The sequence below is a fragment of the Tasmannia lanceolata genome, unplaced genomic scaffold, assembly GCF_043159265.1.
Source record: "Tasmannia lanceolata isolate RefF3 unplaced genomic scaffold, GAP_Taslan_0.1 ptg000018l, whole genome shotgun sequence".
Lineage (NCBI taxonomy): Eukaryota > Viridiplantae > Streptophyta > Magnoliopsida > Canellales > Winteraceae > Tasmannia > Tasmannia lanceolata.
The window spans coordinates 10,588,617-10,607,254 of NW_027518695.1; the positions used below are offsets into that span (position 1 = coordinate 10,588,617).

At 39.9% G+C, this 18,638-nt stretch overlaps 1 protein-coding gene across 1 annotated transcript; it reads right to left on the minus strand.

Moving 5' to 3' along the window:
• Positions 1 to 351: 351 nt before the first annotated feature.
• LOC143849592 (putative E3 ubiquitin-protein ligase RHC2A) lies at positions 352 to 4,842 on the minus strand. The gene is made up of 2 exons (XM_077358659.1): positions 2,730 to 4,842; positions 352 to 1,851 (listed from the first exon to the last, which is right to left on the minus strand). Exon 1 carries the CDS (start codon positions 4,206 to 4,208, stop codon positions 3,057 to 3,059), a length of 1,152 nt encoding a protein of 383 aa, XP_077214774.1. The 5' UTR covers positions 4,209 to 4,842; the 3' UTR covers positions 352 to 1,851; positions 2,730 to 3,056.
• Positions 4,843 to 18,638: the final 13,796 nt, after the last annotated feature.

Below are 18,638 nucleotides of genomic sequence, written 5' to 3' on the forward strand. Positions count from 1 at the left end.
AAGAATTGAGCAGATCCAGAGGAACTTTCCGTGGGGTAGTTCAGATGATAAGAAAAATATGTATTTGGTTAGTTGGAAGATGTGTAAACCAATTAAAGAAGGTGGGATAGGGATTCATAGGCTGAGAATTGTCGACAAAACTTTGCTCGGTAAATGGTTGTGGAGGTTTGGCGAGGAAAGGGAGCAACTCTAGGTCGATTGCAAGTATGGCACATGTTCTGGTAGCTGGTCCTCCGACGACAGGTACAAATCTAGAACTTTGACGGCATGGACCAAGGTGATAAGATCCAAGTATGGCACATGTTCTGGTAGATGGTCATCAGACGACAGGTACAAATCTAGAGGGATATCTTGAGACAAAACCACAAATTCTTGAAAGGTACACAATGTATACACTCGCAATAGAGTTCAATTCTGACTAAATAAATGGTATCCCGGGAGGCCCCTCCTAGATATGTTTCATGGCCATTTTAGAGTGCCTTCAAAGAAAGAAGCCTTTGTTCAAGACTTAATTTCTAAGGAAGGCAAAACTTCTTGGAAAAATCGACTTTAGACGGAACATTTTTTATTGGGTAGGCCATACAGTGGCTACTCTTATTAATCTATTGGAGAATCTGTGCATTGGGAAGTACAGGAGAGACAAGGTTTGGATCTTCAACCCCTCTAGGATCTTCACAATGAAGTCTTTGTACCTCCACCTCTTTGTACCTCCTTCGCATCTATCCAAAGTCTGAAGAGTTCCAACTCCTCCTAAAGTGTGCACGTTCAGATGGACTACTTTCCAGGACAAGATTCAGACGACTAACTATCTCCTCCGTCGCCACATGCTCATCATATATCACTGCGCCCTTTGTGTGGAGGCGGGTGAGTCTGTGGATCCCATGATTCTCCATGGTAAGTATTCTAGATCTGTGTGGGGTAAAATCCTTGACAGATTCAGGATCTCTTGGGTGCTCCCAGCTCATCTGTCAGATATCCACTCCTGGTTTTTTGCGCCATGGCCTAGGAAAGGAATGATTCTCTGGAAACTCTTTCTTTTGGCAACAATTTGGGTTGTATGGAAAGAGCAAAACGCTCGCACCTTCAATAACATAGGTAGAAGTGCCACATCATCTTATTCAAGGATTGTAACCATGCCGATCTCATGAGTTTCGATCCTCCCATGCTTCAAAATGTACTCATCCACAGACATCAGACGATGTTGGAGAGAGATTTGTGAGAGTAGGGATCAGGCAGAGAAACCGACGGCTAAACAACCCCCCCCCCCCTTCTTTTTCCTCGTAGTGTGTCACGTCGTCTCGTTCGCTCTGGATGGTTTAAGCTAAACTGTGACGGTTCTAGCTTAGGCCTGGATGGCAATGGCGGCCTTCTTAGAGATGAGCTCAGAGAAACCAAGTGGGCATTCTCAGGTCCTATCAGAATAAAGGACTATAACAAGGCAGAATTGAGGGCTGTTCTACAAGGCATAAGAATGGTGGCCAGAGGAGAATTGGAAAACAACATGGTAGAAGGTAACTCCCTTAATGTAATCAGGTGGCTAGAGAGAGGCCACACTTTCCCTTGGAGGTTTCCCGAGTTGGTAGATGAGATTCTGGATAGAGTGGAGGGACTCTTGATTTGGTTCCAGCATACTCTGAGGTCGGCTTAATGTAGAAGCCAATCATCTTGCACGAGCCGGAGTTGATCGTCAGTTGCAAGAGATTTCGACTTTTTACCACCTTGAGTGGGTCAGCTGAATGAGTTTCTTCTCTTTCCTCCTTTTCTCTTTGTTCTCTCAACCCTATCGATTGGGAGTCTGTCAATAAGTTTGTTCATCTTCAACCCACGGGTGGAGAAAGAAGCAACAGGGTACTGCTTGAGAAAGAAAAAACAGAATGGTTTAACATCTGGGCACGCTTACAATACAAAACACTACAAAATAACCATCATAATAGAGTCATAATTCCCTGCAATACTGTGAGCTAAATCAATTTCAACGGACAGCATGGCCCATTGTAGTAGAAATACCAGCATGAACACTGCATCCAAATACAACTTTCCAAGGAATTCAATAAAAGAATCCCAGATTTTAAACAAACCATCATGACAGGGGACATCCTCCATGTGCATTTCAGGAAGAAAAACAAGACCATGAAGATGTCGGGAGAAAAAATGAAGAGATGTATCACTGATATGTGAGAGGAGGGTCAGAGAATTGGGCATTAGTGTTTCAAACATTGTGATTTTTTTATGAGGTTGAAATGAAGCCCCAGGTGTTGTTCACGTATAAGGCAAGTGTTGTTTGCTTTTAAAGTTCAAAATTCACCAAAGGCAAAGAGAGTGATAATAGAAACTTACAACTTTTCTAGTCATGGAGAATGGATGAGAATTTTCATGGAAAAAGATTATAAATTAGGGAAGTTCATGGAACACTGTTAATGGAAAAACAAAAAAACAATCACATATCCCATCTGAAGTATCAAAAAGACGTTTGCAGCTTCTCTTTACTGATACCCACTGACATGAAAGAACTGTAATTTAAAGACCAACAACACATTCAACAAGATGCCAATCCATTAGGGAGACAACATTCTGAAGAATTGCATATCAAAACTTCCTGAAAGGAAGTTCTCCAATTGAAGCTACAATTACAGATGACAGAAAAACAAAAGGTTCACAACTATACTAAAATAAATGAATGCTCAAAACATATATTCTGCAAATAAGCTTCAGTACATGAGGGCATGTACCTTCTCCAAAGGCCACCACCTTCTCCAATTACACAGCTTGCCTCTTCTTGCCAAGAAATCCCATCTTACAAAAAACAAAGCATTTCTTCTCCAGGGAATCTAAAATCAAGAATCTAGCATTTTCTTCTATCTTGGAGCCTCTATATTTACAGTGGAAATTAAAAACCATGCCTTGTACATATCTTTTTTCCTTTTCTGATTGAAGATAAGATCAAACATCTACCATGATAAAAGATTTAACTAGAAACCCAGATGGAAAAAACAGAAGGGTTTCCCCCTTTTCCCACCAATTACCATCTTCAAATTCCATTGCTCTGCTCCCATTAATTACCATCTTGAAACCCCATTACTCTGTTCCAATTCCAAAGCCCTATTGCGTCTCCTTGAACCTCTACTGAAAGCAGGAATTGTCCGAGTTCTGGGCGAACTGGAATCCAAATTCGGTGGAGCAGAAGAGGAAGATCGAGACCTCCGGAAAAACGAGAAGAAATTACGAAAAACCCTCCCAATCCCACCTCTATCTCTCGACCTATTCCCCCCAGAAGCCCATGAAATTCTCCTCGGCGCACCACCAGTATTAAAACCCCCATCCATCTCAGTATAAACAACTGGAAGCTCCCGTTCCCCAGCTCTTATACCCCCAGAAAACCTCCCAACCGCAAACCCACCTCCAGGCAACCTCCATATCGTCAAACCCACAGCATCTTCTTCCACCCCAGCTGGAGATTGCTCACTATCCGATTCCAACGAGTTCTGGGGGACATCCGTAGGCAATTTGTGACGGCAAACAGGGCATGAATTGCGTTGAGAGAGCCAAGGGAGAATACAATCCGAATGGTAGATATGCTTACAGGGCATTTCACGGGCCTCGGATCCGAGCTCAAATGGATCCATACAGACCGCACAGTGCGACTCCGTGGTTATATGTCCGGCGACGATCTCGATCGTCGGCATAGACTCAACCGCAGCTTTGGATGCCGGCGGGTGCTCACATCGACCCACCCCATTAATCTCGATCTGAGCCAACTGGTCAAGAAGCCGATCAAATCCCGAACCCATCAGAAAATCCGACATGGTGGATGGCAATGGCCGGAGGCCGGATCCGGCGCCGTCATCGTAATAAAGCTCAAAGCTTGAGCTTCCTCTCTCGCCGCCATTCGATTCGACTCCGGTGCTATCGGATGGACCTCGGAGGACGATGACTGGATTGAAAGGAGAGCGGCGGTTTCTACGGCTGCGGCGGAACCCGAGATTAGGGTTTTGGTCGGAATTTGAACGGTTTCCAAGCAGGTACATGGCGGCAGAAGGAAATCTCCGGCGAGGAGGCTCGGCGTGGGCGGATTGGAGGGGGTTATCGATCTCCTCTACGAATCCTCCGTCACAATTAGGGCAGACGATTGTGTCTCGAGTCCAAACCCTAATGAAACGGTTGCAGCTGTAGCACCAGTAGGATGACGTGGCAGCTGTGGCGGAAGACATCTACGCAGATGAAGAAGAAGAAGAATTCTAGATTTTTCTCTTCCAAGGAAAAGAAAACCCTAAAAATTTGACCTTTACCTTACAGATCGGAGACACGGAAACCCTGGAAACGGTTTTTCTCTTACAACAAGAAGAAAACCCTAAAAATCCGACCTTGACCTGACAGATCGGACAAACAGAAACCCTACAAACGATTTTTCTCTTCCCAGGAAAAGAAAACCCCGAATCCAACCTTTTACCTCACAGATCGGAACACAGAAACCCTAAAAACTTATTTTGCAGACCGGATCTGGGAAAGAATGTTAAATTCCCTTCCGTTCCTAAAAAACTCGTTAGATCTGAAGAGAAAAAGCTCTTGAAATCCAGGAATTCCTCTCCGAAAGCAAAAGATCTGAGAAAGTAACGAAAAATCGGAAAAGAAAAAAACAGAGAATTGAATAGCGAGTCTCAATCAAGATACAAAATCGCGTACAGATCTGGAGATGTTGGAGAGGAGAGGAGCAGAAACCCTAGAAATCGACAGAAGATCCGTCGATTTGAGACGATTTGAATGTCAAGAAAGGGTAGAGAGAGGGGTCAAAGGTTATAAAGCTTGGGAGGAAAGTTTCAATGGCGGAACCGCGTGTTCTTTTCTTTTTGTTTTACGTCGCCTTTCGTCGAAGAAAGAAAAGTAAACGTCTATGACACGTGGCATATAAACATTGGTTGGAATGAAATGACGTTACGGTGGGTTTAGAAACGCGGGGCGGCTTTCGCAACCCAGGATTCGGATCCGAGAAGCATAAACGCGGCTTTCTCAACCCTAACCCAACCCAAGTTAACACTACCACAGTCCTAAACCTAACCCGTTAGAAAATCCACCCCTAACCTAACCCAAGGTGAATGACCACAAACCTAACCCGAACCTGCCAGAACCTCGGGTTAAGGAGGGTCAATCCAAACCCAAACCTATAGTTAGCAAAATGCCTTTTTCAACAGCGTGTTTTATTGGTTTGCCCTTTAATACCCCGTTTAAAACTTTAACGATTGAGGAAAACGTTTTAAACACTTTTTTTTTGGCAAACTTTCCTATTTTACCCTGCAACTGACAAAATTTTAAACGCAATGTTTCGTGTTCCCATATCTTTTACTACGTTTTTATTAAACCTATGCCGTTTCGTGTTTCTATATTTTTCACTACGTTACTATGTTCGCTATACGTGCCTTTAAATCTGTCAAGCCTGACCCAACCCAGCCTAACTCAACCCAACTAACCTGATTGTTCAGATTGGATCGGGAATAGATATTGTGTTATGGGTCAGGTCCGATTCAGGTCGCCATAAAATCATGGTAAAACTAGGATCGAATTGGCTTGGGTTGCCCAATGCCTCAACCCTAACCCAACCTCGATTTAATTATTTAAATCAGGTTGGCTTTTCCCAACCTGTTGAGCTCGACCTAAGTTCCACCTTACCCAAGGTTTTCTTGGCCAATGAATGGGCAAGTCTTGTGGATGAAGAAAATCAGATTGATGCATTGCAGGTGTTGACTAGGGGTGCAACTTTGACCCAGGCTCAACCTAAACGTAAACGTAAACCTCAATTTCGGCTTGGGGGTTGTTATTTTCTAGAATTGGCATCAGTTAGGGTTAAGAAAAGCCAACCCAAATTAATTTTGGATTGGATTTGGGATGAGACTTTGGGAAAGCTGACCCCTACCGAGACCAGACCAACCATCGTCCTCGTATTTTATTGAGATCTTATCATAATTTTTTAAATCTTATGATTGTTTAATTTTCACTCCTGCCAACCCAACCCAACCCAACCCATCCAATAAATCAGGTTAGACAAGCTGGATTATTGTTGAGAGTTTTAAATGCCGGTTACAGGAGAATAGATATGGTGTGGGGGTGTGAAGTCAGGTATTTCTCAACAACTAGAGTGGGCTCACATCATATAGGATAATTACTGCTCAGTTGGTGGGCCACAACATAAATAGGTTGTACCACGAAAATCATCTCCATAGGATGATCCTAACCTTCCAATCTATTGAGGGTTCCGTAATGTGCGGTCCCTCTACATATTGGAGGGTTAGGATCATCCTTGGACATGATCTTATAGGTACAATCCACCTTTGTTGTTGCCTAAGAAATGAACGGTTTGTATCATTCTATAAAGTGGGCCACACTTTCTGAAAAATAATGGACTTTTAATTTGCATGAATCACGTCCGCGCATAGCCGAATAAAGCCAAGCCTTGGGGCATCTTCACTGTGTTGCAAAAGGAGAAAGAGTCAATTCGATTCAAAGAGAGCTTTCCGAGTCTTCTTTGTGCCTTCCTCCACAGCTATAAGATGCTTTTCTTGGTCTTCTAAAGCTCCTTTCACGAAGAAGTTGCTTTGCAAGCTCCTTCAACCCCCCTTTCTAGTAGCTACTGACTTTGGATTCTTCCAACACTTTTAATCCTCTTTGAACCACCGACGACTACAGTTGCGTTGTACAGATGCAAGAAGTGGGGGGTAACCTTTTTTATACAGAAGAACTTTAACGTACTTCCAGAGTTTTACCAAACGGATTGTATTATTTCCTATGATCTTACTCATAGTTCCTAATCGATCTATCTATATAATATGAGGAATACTAAGCTGAAGGGCGTCCATGCACAAACAAGTCGCAGGGGGGGGCACCATTGGTTCAACGTAACCCATGTGCAGTTCTTATTCCTTTACTTTCTAGCCAGTAAAATCTTAAATGCCATAGAGGAAGGCCTTGGGGCTAGTTTTTGCCGGAGCACCCTTCAGTTTAGCATTCCTCCAATAATATATAATAAACATGTGCCTTTCGATTTCCTTCTCCTAGAAAATTTTTATTGGAAAACTTTTTTCTTAGATTTTCTCTTTCACAAGAATTGTTTCCCAAAATGATTTTTTTTTGCCCTGTTTTCAAGGAAAATTGTAAACTAACTAGACCTCGGATTTTTTTTCATGGAATTGTTTTACACCACATGCATATCATGAGTCGGGCCCACCATTCTACACCTCATGTTTTAATGGGTTGGAGCCCACCATTTACACCTCATGTTTTGATGGGTGGGTCCCACCGTCTCTAACCAAACCCATCCACAGGGAGGGATCCACTATTCTGCACCTCATTAATGTCCAGCTAGGTGATCCCACTGGGTATGGAGTTATTATTCTTCAAATGTAACTGGCTAGGGTCTGTTAGGATCTCACTAGGCCTTGTCTCCTGGGCGTGGGCAGGAAGAGTGAATATGAAGTTAGCTGTGACTTTCTAAGGACATAATATATTAGATGTAGTCTGACTCAAGCAACAAAGAAACTTAAAAAAGGTTGAAGGAAATTTTTGTTTTCATCATCCCTGCAGAGCTCCAAGTGTTATGAAGAGAAGTCTTATTGGCTTCTAGAGCAGGCCAACCACATTGAATATGACCACATCTGTTGACCAAATTTGTTATTCATACGAACATAAACTGGTTCAAAGCAGCTCTGACGTAATTTCACCACCACAAGGAGAGAATAAACAAAAGGGAAAAAGAAGAAGGAAAGAGATCAGAGGGCTTCTTTTCAAATCTTGGGTTGTTTTCAAAACAGGGGGGTGTTGAGTAACTCAATAGCATTTTCAGTTTGGACAGAGATTGTAGCCAAAATGCAATTAAGCTGCACACCGGAACTGACTAAATCAACTTAACGTTAAGAAATGAAAAATATAGAATTGGAGCACTTTGGATATGGGTTTTGGATCATGATTTAGGTTAAAGGGTTTGACATGATCTACAAGAATGCCTCCAAAACATTAGAATTTGTAAGTAACCTTTTGTTGACCACAACTTACGCCTTACAATATGTGCTTTTACTAGAGCAAATTGTGCCATGTGGCTTTTAATTTAGTCTTTATTATAGTGCCATGTTTTGAGCAAAGCATGCTGTGTTTCTCCTCATGCACGTGACACCACTCTGTACTTTTTTACTCTGGCACGTGCTATAATCAAGTGGCACTCTGTATCTTTGAAGCCCAATGACAGCACTTCTTAATGAGAGCACTAAGAAGGTGCTTGGTTTACATTCACTCCCCTTTCTTTACTAGGAACACCTTCTTTTTATGGTGTTATCACTTATCATTAAACTTTTAATATGAGAAACCATAGTTTTGAAACCCTGGCCCCCGGGTCATGGTGGACTCTCTGGTCCATGTTTTTCCCAACAAAACCAATCTAAACTCCTTTGACTCCCTCGAGTTACGGCACTGTCAACCGAGTAGATAACAGTATCGACCGAGTACTCAACTACGCAAATGCCAAGTCGACTGGGATTTGCTTTGTCTGCATTTTGACCCACATCCTTATTTTGAAACAACATGAGAAATACTAAGGCTAAATTCTTTTTAAGCAATCATGATTTTAGAAGTGATTTAATGGCATTTATGCCAAAATAAGCATTGCTTTAGGGAAATGATTTCAACGCTCCACTGTTTTGATAAACATGCACTCCACTTGTTTGTCGTGTTGTATTTAAAGGTCTTTAAGAGCTTTTTGAGAACTGTAATATTTCTCTGACATACCTTTAAATTCTACACGATAAAAATTGGGGTGCCTATTTATCAAAACATTGGAGTGTAGAAATCATTTCCCTTGGTTTAATATATAGGGATTTGCGAAATACTTTTCAAAAGTTAATTTTTTTCCCTAATCATAATATTCAATGACTAATGGGGAAATATTTGCAGATCATGGATTTATAAGGAAAATATTTCTTAAGGATTTTTCAGGATTTTTTTCTCTTTCCTCAATTTAGAGAGAAAATAATATGATTGTGGTTAATCTAGAGGGATATAATCATAAATTGAAGGTCCTTTTAAATAAAAATTGAATAGGGTTTGTTTAAGTTATGTTTTTTCATGTGCAGAAAAAATAGAAAATTTAAGAAATATTTTTGCTTTCCAAACTTTTCCAAAATATTCTGCAATCCAAACATTGCCTAAACGACAAAAAAGTTTCGGTAGTCATGAAACCATTGAAAGGTGTGTTTCGTGGTTAGAAAAATCACATACATCATCACTTAGTCTGCACAAAACATTTCATGTCTTCCTCGTCCTCCTATTTTAGCAACTATTTTAGAGGATATTATATATGAGGAATTTGCTAGGCTGTTTCAGATAAAGCCATTTCATGGCTCAATTTCCCAGGAGAGAACGGTCACAGGTGAGCCGTGTCCAAAATCTTCTCCAACCATAGAGGTGTAGAGGTTCCTATAGTGTAAATTTTGTAAAATTTTGAGCATAGGATTTGCTAGGGTCCATCGCAAAAGGCATTTCGTAGAACGTCTGTAGCATGCGTGAGCAGCGACATAGGCTCACTTTACAAGAGATTCTGTCATTAGGCTGCTCTCTCATGCAACAGACGTTCCGTGAAATGCCTTTTGGGATGGACCCTAGCAATTCCCTTTGATCATATTATTTTATGTCAAATATGCCAGGTTAGGATCATCCTATGGAAAAGATTTTTGTTAAATGGACTATCTAGAGAGGAGAAAAACAAATGATTAGGTGACATAATCCTGTATTTCCATGGAAATTAATACAAATCATATATAAAATATCTGGGATTGCTAGGAAATTTCACAGAAGCCATTCCGGGGCTCACTTTTGTTGGAGAGAACAGCCACCTCAGATGAATTAAATGAATAAGACAAAATCTACTAAAAAGTGAGCATGTGTGGCAGTTCTCTTTTGAAAAAGTGAGCCACGAAATTGCCAAGCAGATCCCTCTAGATAAAAATTGAATCAGGTTATTTCAAGTTATCATTATTCTTCTGAAAAACATAAATAATAATAACCATGAACTTCTAGAAATATTTCCTTTTTTCAAACTTTTCTAGAAAATTCTGCCAATCAAACACGAACTTATGGTACGCGCGAAATGTCCTTTCCAGATGGGGACAAGACCATGAGGGTCGCCACATGATGTTCTACAAGTTCAATGTTCTTGATTTTACAAACATGTTCTTCTGCAGGACCCCAATATTTGCCTTTTACCATGTACTCAGACAGGGGATTTCTTGTTGAAGTATAAAAGATTAAATAATGTCTTCTCCAATGGCTCAAGCTTTTGGAGTAATGGTTGTTTCACATGGGATTGGAGCAAAGGTCTTGGATTAATAACTCTTGCTATTAAAAATTCACATGTAATGGCCAACCCAAAAAGACGAGCCACATGTGCCACGTGTCGGCCAACCCTAACAAGAGGGGCCATGCATGAGGATGAGGGGCAAGTGTTAAAGTATACAATATTAAATAACGCTTTCTCAAACTTTCACATTTCTAACCAGTTTCTCTTCATCTAAATAGACATTAGATACGACTTCTTTTCTGGCAAAATTGCCCGCCAGATTAGGTCTAAAAGCATGAATTTTTCCCATTTCTTTTTCTTTTTGTATCTTTTTAGGCCCTCGTGATTTTATACGTGATTAAATTAAGCATTGGTGTAGAATGTAGGGATTTTGGTGAAGGGAAACGATATATTTGCCCCGGTGTATTTTTTTTCTTACTCGGGACAGCCCCCTCTAGTGTAAAAGTAGTGACAGATACACTAGAGAGCGCTTTCCCAATTAAAAATAGAGGCGAATATATCACTTCCCTTTGGGGAAATAGTTTTCAAATAGTTAATTTTTTCCGTATCATAATTTTTAGTGACTCATTCGGAAATGTTCGCAGATTAGGGAATTGTAGGGAAGATTAATTCCATATGATAAAAGACAAAAAAAGTTTCTGTAATCTACACCATTGTAAGGTGTTTTTCGTGGTTAGAAAAATGACATAACAATATCATCACCTAGTTTGCCAAAAACAATTTAGTTTTGCCTCGTCCTGCCATGTCAGAAACAATTCTAGAAGATATTTTATAGGCTACTGATAATGGCACCCCATGTTTTGATAATTGCACTAGCTCACCTTATCTTTTAGGGATAATTACATTTACACCCCCTCTAGTTTCTGACACATCCACTTCCACCCCTAGTTTAAAACGTGACAAATACACCTCTGTAGTTTCAATTTGTTTAAGGTAGCCCCCTCAGCTGAAGGTTCGTCCATAGATTGAAGGGTTAGGATGATCCAACGGAGCTGATTTTTTGGGCACACCCTATCTATGTCAGGACCCATCAAATGAACACTTTGGATCATCCAAACAATGTGGACCCACATTATTTGGATGATTTTTTGGTAGTGTTTGTATTCGGGTATGGGCCCACATTATTTGGATGATCCAAAGCGTTCATTTGATGGGTCCTGACATAGATAGGGTGTGCCCCAAAAATCAGCTCCATCAGATCATCCTAACCCTTCAATCTATGGATGAATCTTCAGCTGAGGGGGCAAACCTTAAACAAATTGAAACTACAGGGGTGGAAGTGGATGTGTCAGAAACTAGAGGGTGTGTAAATGTAATTATCCCTATCTTTTATTATTTAAAGAGCTGTCAAACATTAGTACAATTACCAAAAAGCTCTTGAAAGCTTACTAAAAGAAGGCAAGGTTAGTTAGTGTAATTATTAAAACATGGCATTATATGATACATGAGAACACATGCACAAAAAAATGTACAATAGGACCCACATATTTGAATGGCTACTACTTGCGGCCATAATAGGCCACAGCCCCAAACATCTTCAACAAGGTCACCAATTCGAAGTAATGCATATTTGATCGATGTTTAGTTCCAACATAACAAGCACCTATACAGAAAAAGGAATATGTGAATAGTTTTACGTGTTTTGGGTACAAAGGGGCAAGCAGCGGTTGTTTCAATTGATGTAGCACTATGGACGCCTCTTGTTGTGATGGAGTTTTTTGCTATATTTCTCAAGAAGCATTTAATTTTGACTGGGCACATGGTTTGCTATCAATGTGATCGTGGTAGTTTTAACTTTTAAAGCTATGGGGAAAGCTTAGTTTATAGAGAGAATTCTAATGGAGTTGGGAGCCATAAGCTTGTTATAATTTTTAAGGGGGGAATGCTAATAATTCTTTCTAGGATCTGAGGCACCCAAAACAATGATTTGGTAGGTCAATGTGTTCGAAACTTACATAATTGATAGGAAGGTGATGTGCGATTGAGGGGCATGAAGTCCACGACAATTTATACTATGAATCTAGTCATGTTTTTGTTGTTTCCCCGTTTCCAATTATGATTAGGGCGACCTTTGTTTAGGTTAGTGACTTCCTCCCCATTAGTGACATACCAATAGGGTCTGGAGTTGGCTTTGGCCCATAAAAATTCTGATGTATAATCAGGATTTATCAAGAACAAGACCCAAATAAGAGAACCACCAAAGCTCAATTTCATTCAATTAAAAGCAGCACTACTGAGTTGCTTGGGAATTATAGATGAAGGAAATGTAGAGATTTACAGGAAAGTAATACTACTTCGAGGGTAGTAACCTCCTAGAAGAAAGAAAGTGCTGAGTATATTTTTCCCCCCCTTTTCGCCATGTCTCCTCTACCTTTTAAGAATATTTTCTAACCAATTCTGTTATGCTTTTTCATAATATCACGTGGTCATCCAACGCACTAGGCCTTTTTCTTTGCCTCATGCTCTTGCGTGTGGATATCTGATGCAGGTGCATCTCGCCCGATGACAAAGATCAACGGTCAAGATCCTCAGAACCTTGATCAACAGTCAGATTGGAAGATATAAGACATCGTTTAAATCAACGGTCCACATTGATCATTAACCTTTGATTTATTAGCCTTTTTTTATTTGAATTTGAATTTCCTAAGAGTTAGACATAGGAGACTTCTTTTTAGAGTAGGATTTGATCTCTGAGAAATTGTAGGAGAAGATTGAGTTGGACAATTTTGATATCTTTTAGGATTTTGATTTAGAGAAATTTTAGGAATTCCTTTTGAATTGGACGTTCAAGTGGATTGGAATTTAAGTTTGAATAGGTTAAGGAGAGTCCAAGAAAAGTCTATAAATATCGCCTCTGTAAAACGTTTTATAATCTTTTATTGGAATAAATTTTGGTTGCCATATTTTTGTTGCCTCTTGTTGCTTTGTTGGAGAACGTACACAAGAGCCATCTGCTGCTCTTTTGACCCTCATAATAGAGCCATCTGCTGCTCTTCGATTGAGCCATCTGCTGCTCATATTTCTTTGCCTCTTCAGGGGGTTTTCTTGCCACGTCATCTGCCCAGGTGGCACTATCCTCACCTTTGCCTTGAGACATATCAAAATATCTCTAGATCATGTCCGTTTGATGATATGTGGAGACAAGTAAATAATAAATGTCAAGGTACAGTTCTCTGATAGATTTTGAGTGTCAATCTTGCTCTGGATGAGAGAACAAGAACTTTCCATAGCTTCTGAGTTTGTTTGTGACTCTACATGTAATGTAGTTGAAATCCTCCTATTTGAGACTATTAGGGGCCATTTGGATATGCGGATTTTAGAATCTTGGATTTCCTCAAAATCGTAGATGAGAGATGAGAGAAGGAGACCGGCCGTTTTGCTTATCTTTAGAATCTTGGATTTTAAGTAAGAGATCCAAGTTTTAGAAATCTCTTCCCCATCCTGAGAATTCTAAAACCAGGAAATATGGGACAATCTCCTACTCTCTTGCTGACATAAAGAAGGGCGAGAAATCCGAAAATGATGGCTGGCCTCCTCCTGTCGTCTCATATCCAAACGGCCCCTTAAAGTTCCATGGGATTCCAAGATGGGTCTAATTTGTTATTTTAGTATCTAGGCATTGCCCAAATGGTCGTAAGTGTTGGATATGGAGATCTTTTAGAAGAAGATATTTGATTTTGCTAAATTTATTCTCCGACTAATGGCTTTATATAAATTCTCTAAAATTTATCCGAATGTTTATTCTAAACTTATTCATTGTCCGGGAGTTTTGTGAAAACAATCATACAGTTGCTTGTTTTTGCCAATAGACCATGGAAATGAAATGGTATTAGGATCATGATGTGAGCTTTGGTTTTCTAATTGTTAGAATACGTGAGATTCACCGTTGATTTGGGTGTGTGGTAGAATAGGCAGTGTGGTTAGATTGGCGTCTAAGTAGATTTAGTATAGGTAGGATTTCCATCTTTATCACTTTCCTTAGTTAGTATTTCTTTCTTTAGCTCTTGCCATAGTTACTCTTCATCTTTCCATGTTTATCTTTTGAGTGTTTTATATAAACACTCTTTAGCATTTTTGTAATTCATTCAATACTAGTGAAAATCTTCTTATAATTTTACATGGTATCAGTGCCATCGATTCCCTTGGCCTGAGCAAAATCCTCGCAAGCCATTCTCCGACGGACGACTGATCTGGCCGTCCACCCAGCCCCATTAGATCTAGGAATCCATGGCTTCCCATTGCAAACTCCATCCCTTGCTTCTTTGTCAATTATCGTTCCACTTTCCAAGTTACTTTTATTCAGTGATGATGAGGCTTCTCTGTCACATCATACCATTGCCATTAGAGGGAGAATGTAATAAGGGAATTTGCACTCCACATTTTTTTGTTACCTAACAGACCATTCTCTTGTCTTTTATAAAATCTCCACCCTTAATGATTGACAATTGATCTCGTATGGTTTCTTGCAAACAAAAAATCACAATTTCGATATTTTCACCCCATTATTCTCTTGGAAGCCACCACCTTGCCTTATCTGAAACCCCCAAATTTGATACTTACTCCCGCACTTTCTAAATCCATAATATTGTTGAGCTTGTTAGAAGGCTTGTTAGAATGCTACTGATTTTTGCCGCCATCATCCGTTGTTTGTTGTCGCTTCTTATATTTTTATTCTTCTATTCCATCCCTTTTCTGTCCTATTTCAGTTGAGGTATCTCTTCGAGGTACTTGCTTGGCATTTATTACTCTACTCAGTTGAGGGGCATCTATTCTTTAAGGTTCGTGCAAGAGATAGTCAAATTCCATGAAGATCGGTACTTGCTGACCCATGATTTCTCGCCCATTGTGGCCCATTCTTGCCTATCGAGGTTCATTCTTGCCCATTTCGGCATTGGTCTATTGTGACACATCTCTTGCCCATTCCAACATTGGTCCATAGTGACCCATTCTTACTCGCCCATCGAGGCTTGAGTATCATCTGCACCATCCTAAATTGGTTTTGACCAATGAGGGTGCCCTTTCCCTGTTTTTTTGCAAGGGCTCCTGTTAGTCTAGCATTCCTCTCAAATGTATATAGATTTCTAATCCCTATACGTTTGAGGGGGGCATGTTAGAATACGTGAGATTCATCCTTGATTTGGGTGTGTGGTAGAATAGGCACCTTGGTTAGATTGGCATCTGAGTAGATTTAGTATAGGTAGGATTTCTATCTTTATCACTTTCCTTTGTTAGGATTTCTTTCTTTAGCTCTTGCCATAGCTACTCTTCATCTTTCCATGTTTATCTTTTGAGTGTTCTATATAAACACTCTTTGGCATCTTTGTAATTCATTCAATACTAGTGAAAATCTTCTTTATCTTCTTATAATTTTACACTAATGGCTGAAAGGTGGCACTACTACAAACAGTTCTTCGAACATGTCGTCAAATTTGACTTCATACCAACCGTGACCAGCTCCTCTTGTTAGATTCCCATTCAATTTCCCATATGCTCTACAACACTAGTGACCAAAAATGTCTACCTCCCAAATCCAATTTCACCCACGTAATTTTCAATTAAGTCGTTGGCCTCATCACATCAGATCGTTGATGAAGTCATTTTCCCATTCAACCAATGCAGATACTGTAATTTCATTACAAATTGAAGTTGTATTAACTCAATGCAGCCAATCGTTTCTTTCAACAGTGAATAAAGTGGCAATAGCAACTATTGCAATTCAATGGGAGACCATTATATTAGCAGGAAATGAGTATTATATAAAGGGATTAGATCCACATTCAAATGGAAATTCCAAATTACAATCCTATATTCGTTGAATGAGAGATAAGGAGCAATCTGAAATTTGCAATAAGCATTGATAGTAATGGGATCTATTGATGAAAATGATAGAAATCTCAACTTTAACAAGGAATGTGGGTATGGGAAAATAAGAATATGGTTCCAATCGTGGGGAAGATTGAAGCTTTTACCAATTCTTCTAAGAACTGATGATATACCTTTCATACAATAAGGAAGCCAAGATGTAGGGATTTCTTTCATACATCTGACCTAGAGCACTCCAAGAGAATACAACCATACTAGGATTCAATTTCTGTTTTTAAAATGACAAAATTACAATTTCCAATTCAATTTCTGTTTTTAAAATGACAAAATTATTCCAATCTGTACTAACCCTAGCTAATATACGGACAAAACTACCCCTCATATGTCTATTAGATACTCCCACACAACATGAATGCAAACATAGCTTCAATCTCATGGACTAAACATAATCTGGTGAGGACCCATTCTACATCATTTCTTTTTTAATAAAAAACAAACAGATGTTTGAAAATTGAGTCATTTCAACGAAAACACAAGCAAAGAAAGTGAAATGCTAGACATGGGGTGGAAAGATCATTAAAAAGACAAAAAAAGTGTGGAAATTGAGTCACTCTCTTGGAAAAAGACAGTGATATTTGTTGGATAAGGGGCGGAAATATTATTTTGCTTCACAAAATATGCCTCAAAAAGTGTAACCAGCAATAAAAATCACATTGTAACATGAATTTATTTTTTCTAGGGTTTTGCTGACGAGTGCAGCCTCTTTTAGGTTGCCACATGCCTGGCATCCTCAAGGATTTCCCAAGCAAAAAAAAAAAAAGCAATTTTCTTCAACTTTATGTTGCTAGGTTGCTAATGTAGCATCGAAATCCTTGGAGACTAGATCCCCTCCGGATTTGGCTTTGAAAATTTTGCTTTATCTCTCTGTTCCTTCTCTCTCTTCATCTTTCTGTATTGGTAATGGCACTCCCTCCCATTGCTCTACGAGGTTGGCAAACAAACACTACTTATCACTACTCTACGAGGTAAATTCTTGGTATATCAAATGCTTGTCTTCCCTCTATTGACTACTTATACCAGTAATCTGCGAGGTATACTACCTGCAGCCAAAAGCCCGGTTAGCCATCTCCTCCTTTTCTAGGCACTCGTTAGCAAAACCCTTTTTTCTCTGAGCAATTCAGACTTAATTACAAGTGCCACGTGTACGGCTTTAGATGGAAGGCACCAGATTGAGCTTCCAAACAAAACGTACGAGACAAAAGAACGCTAAATGCTACAAAGAAATTTTATAGGGTACTTTCATCTTTTTACCGAGTTGCCACATGTACGGCTTTAGATTGGACAGGCACCAATAGGACTGTCAATTGGGCCGAGCTTGGGCGGGCCTGAGGTGCTCAAGCTCAGCCCATGTCTATATAAGGGGCTTCGGGCTGAGTTCGGGTCTGACTAAATGAGAAAATTTGCTTGCCCAAACTCAGCCCAAACTCCACAACAGGCTTCGGGCCGAGTTCGGGCTTGCCCATCACCCCTTATTTCTGCACGAGAAAAGACTAAGGCAAGCATTGAAAAGCCAATTTCATAGAAAGCTATTAAACTTGTTGGCTTTGGCATGTGAGAAAAGCCACACCGATTGATTTTTTACCAGATTTTGTCTTATTCATTTAATAAATCTGAGGCCAAACTATAGCCTATAGGATATGATGATCCAAACCGTTCATATGGAGTGGGCTGAAGAGGGGCCCAATTTGTATACTTCAACGGTTTGGATCATCATATTAAGTGGGCTGAAGAGGGGTAAAATAAAGAAAGAAAAAAACTTATTTAATGTCAAACTATAGCCTATAGGATATTAATGTTTAAGTAACCATTTAATTAATATCTACTGATTTTTAAGGGCATAAAAAATCTTGAAAAATTATATAGTAAATATATTATCGGGCCTGGGACTATAACGGGCTGGACGACCCTTGATCAAGCTCAGCCCAAATTAGAGTTCAGGCTTCAACTTTTGACCAAGCTTGGTTTGGCTTGTTCTCTTTTTAATTATGGGCGGGCTTTTAGCGGGCCGAACGGGCGGGCTTCGAGCTTGCGCATCCCGATTGACAGTCCTAGGCACCAGCTTCGAGACAAATCCTAGATACGAAAATAAATGCCATATTGGCATGAAGGTCCACAATTCACAAAGGAGTATTTAAAGGGTACTTTCGTCTTTTTACCGATCCAGCAGCAGAGCGAAACTAACGTCTGACGTGGCACCTCTAATTGCGGATTTTGGAACACGAGGAAAACACTTAAATCATCATTACCTCTTCTTTTTCCGTATTTCTAAATTAACCTCTCCTTAACACAACCGTTTTCAAAGAAAATTTAGAAACAAAAGAAAAAGGCATTTTGTTTAGGGAGATGATAAATTCGCACCCCCTGTAGGATGATTCGCACCATATAGCGCTTTTTGATGTAAATACACCGTACAGTGGTGCGAATT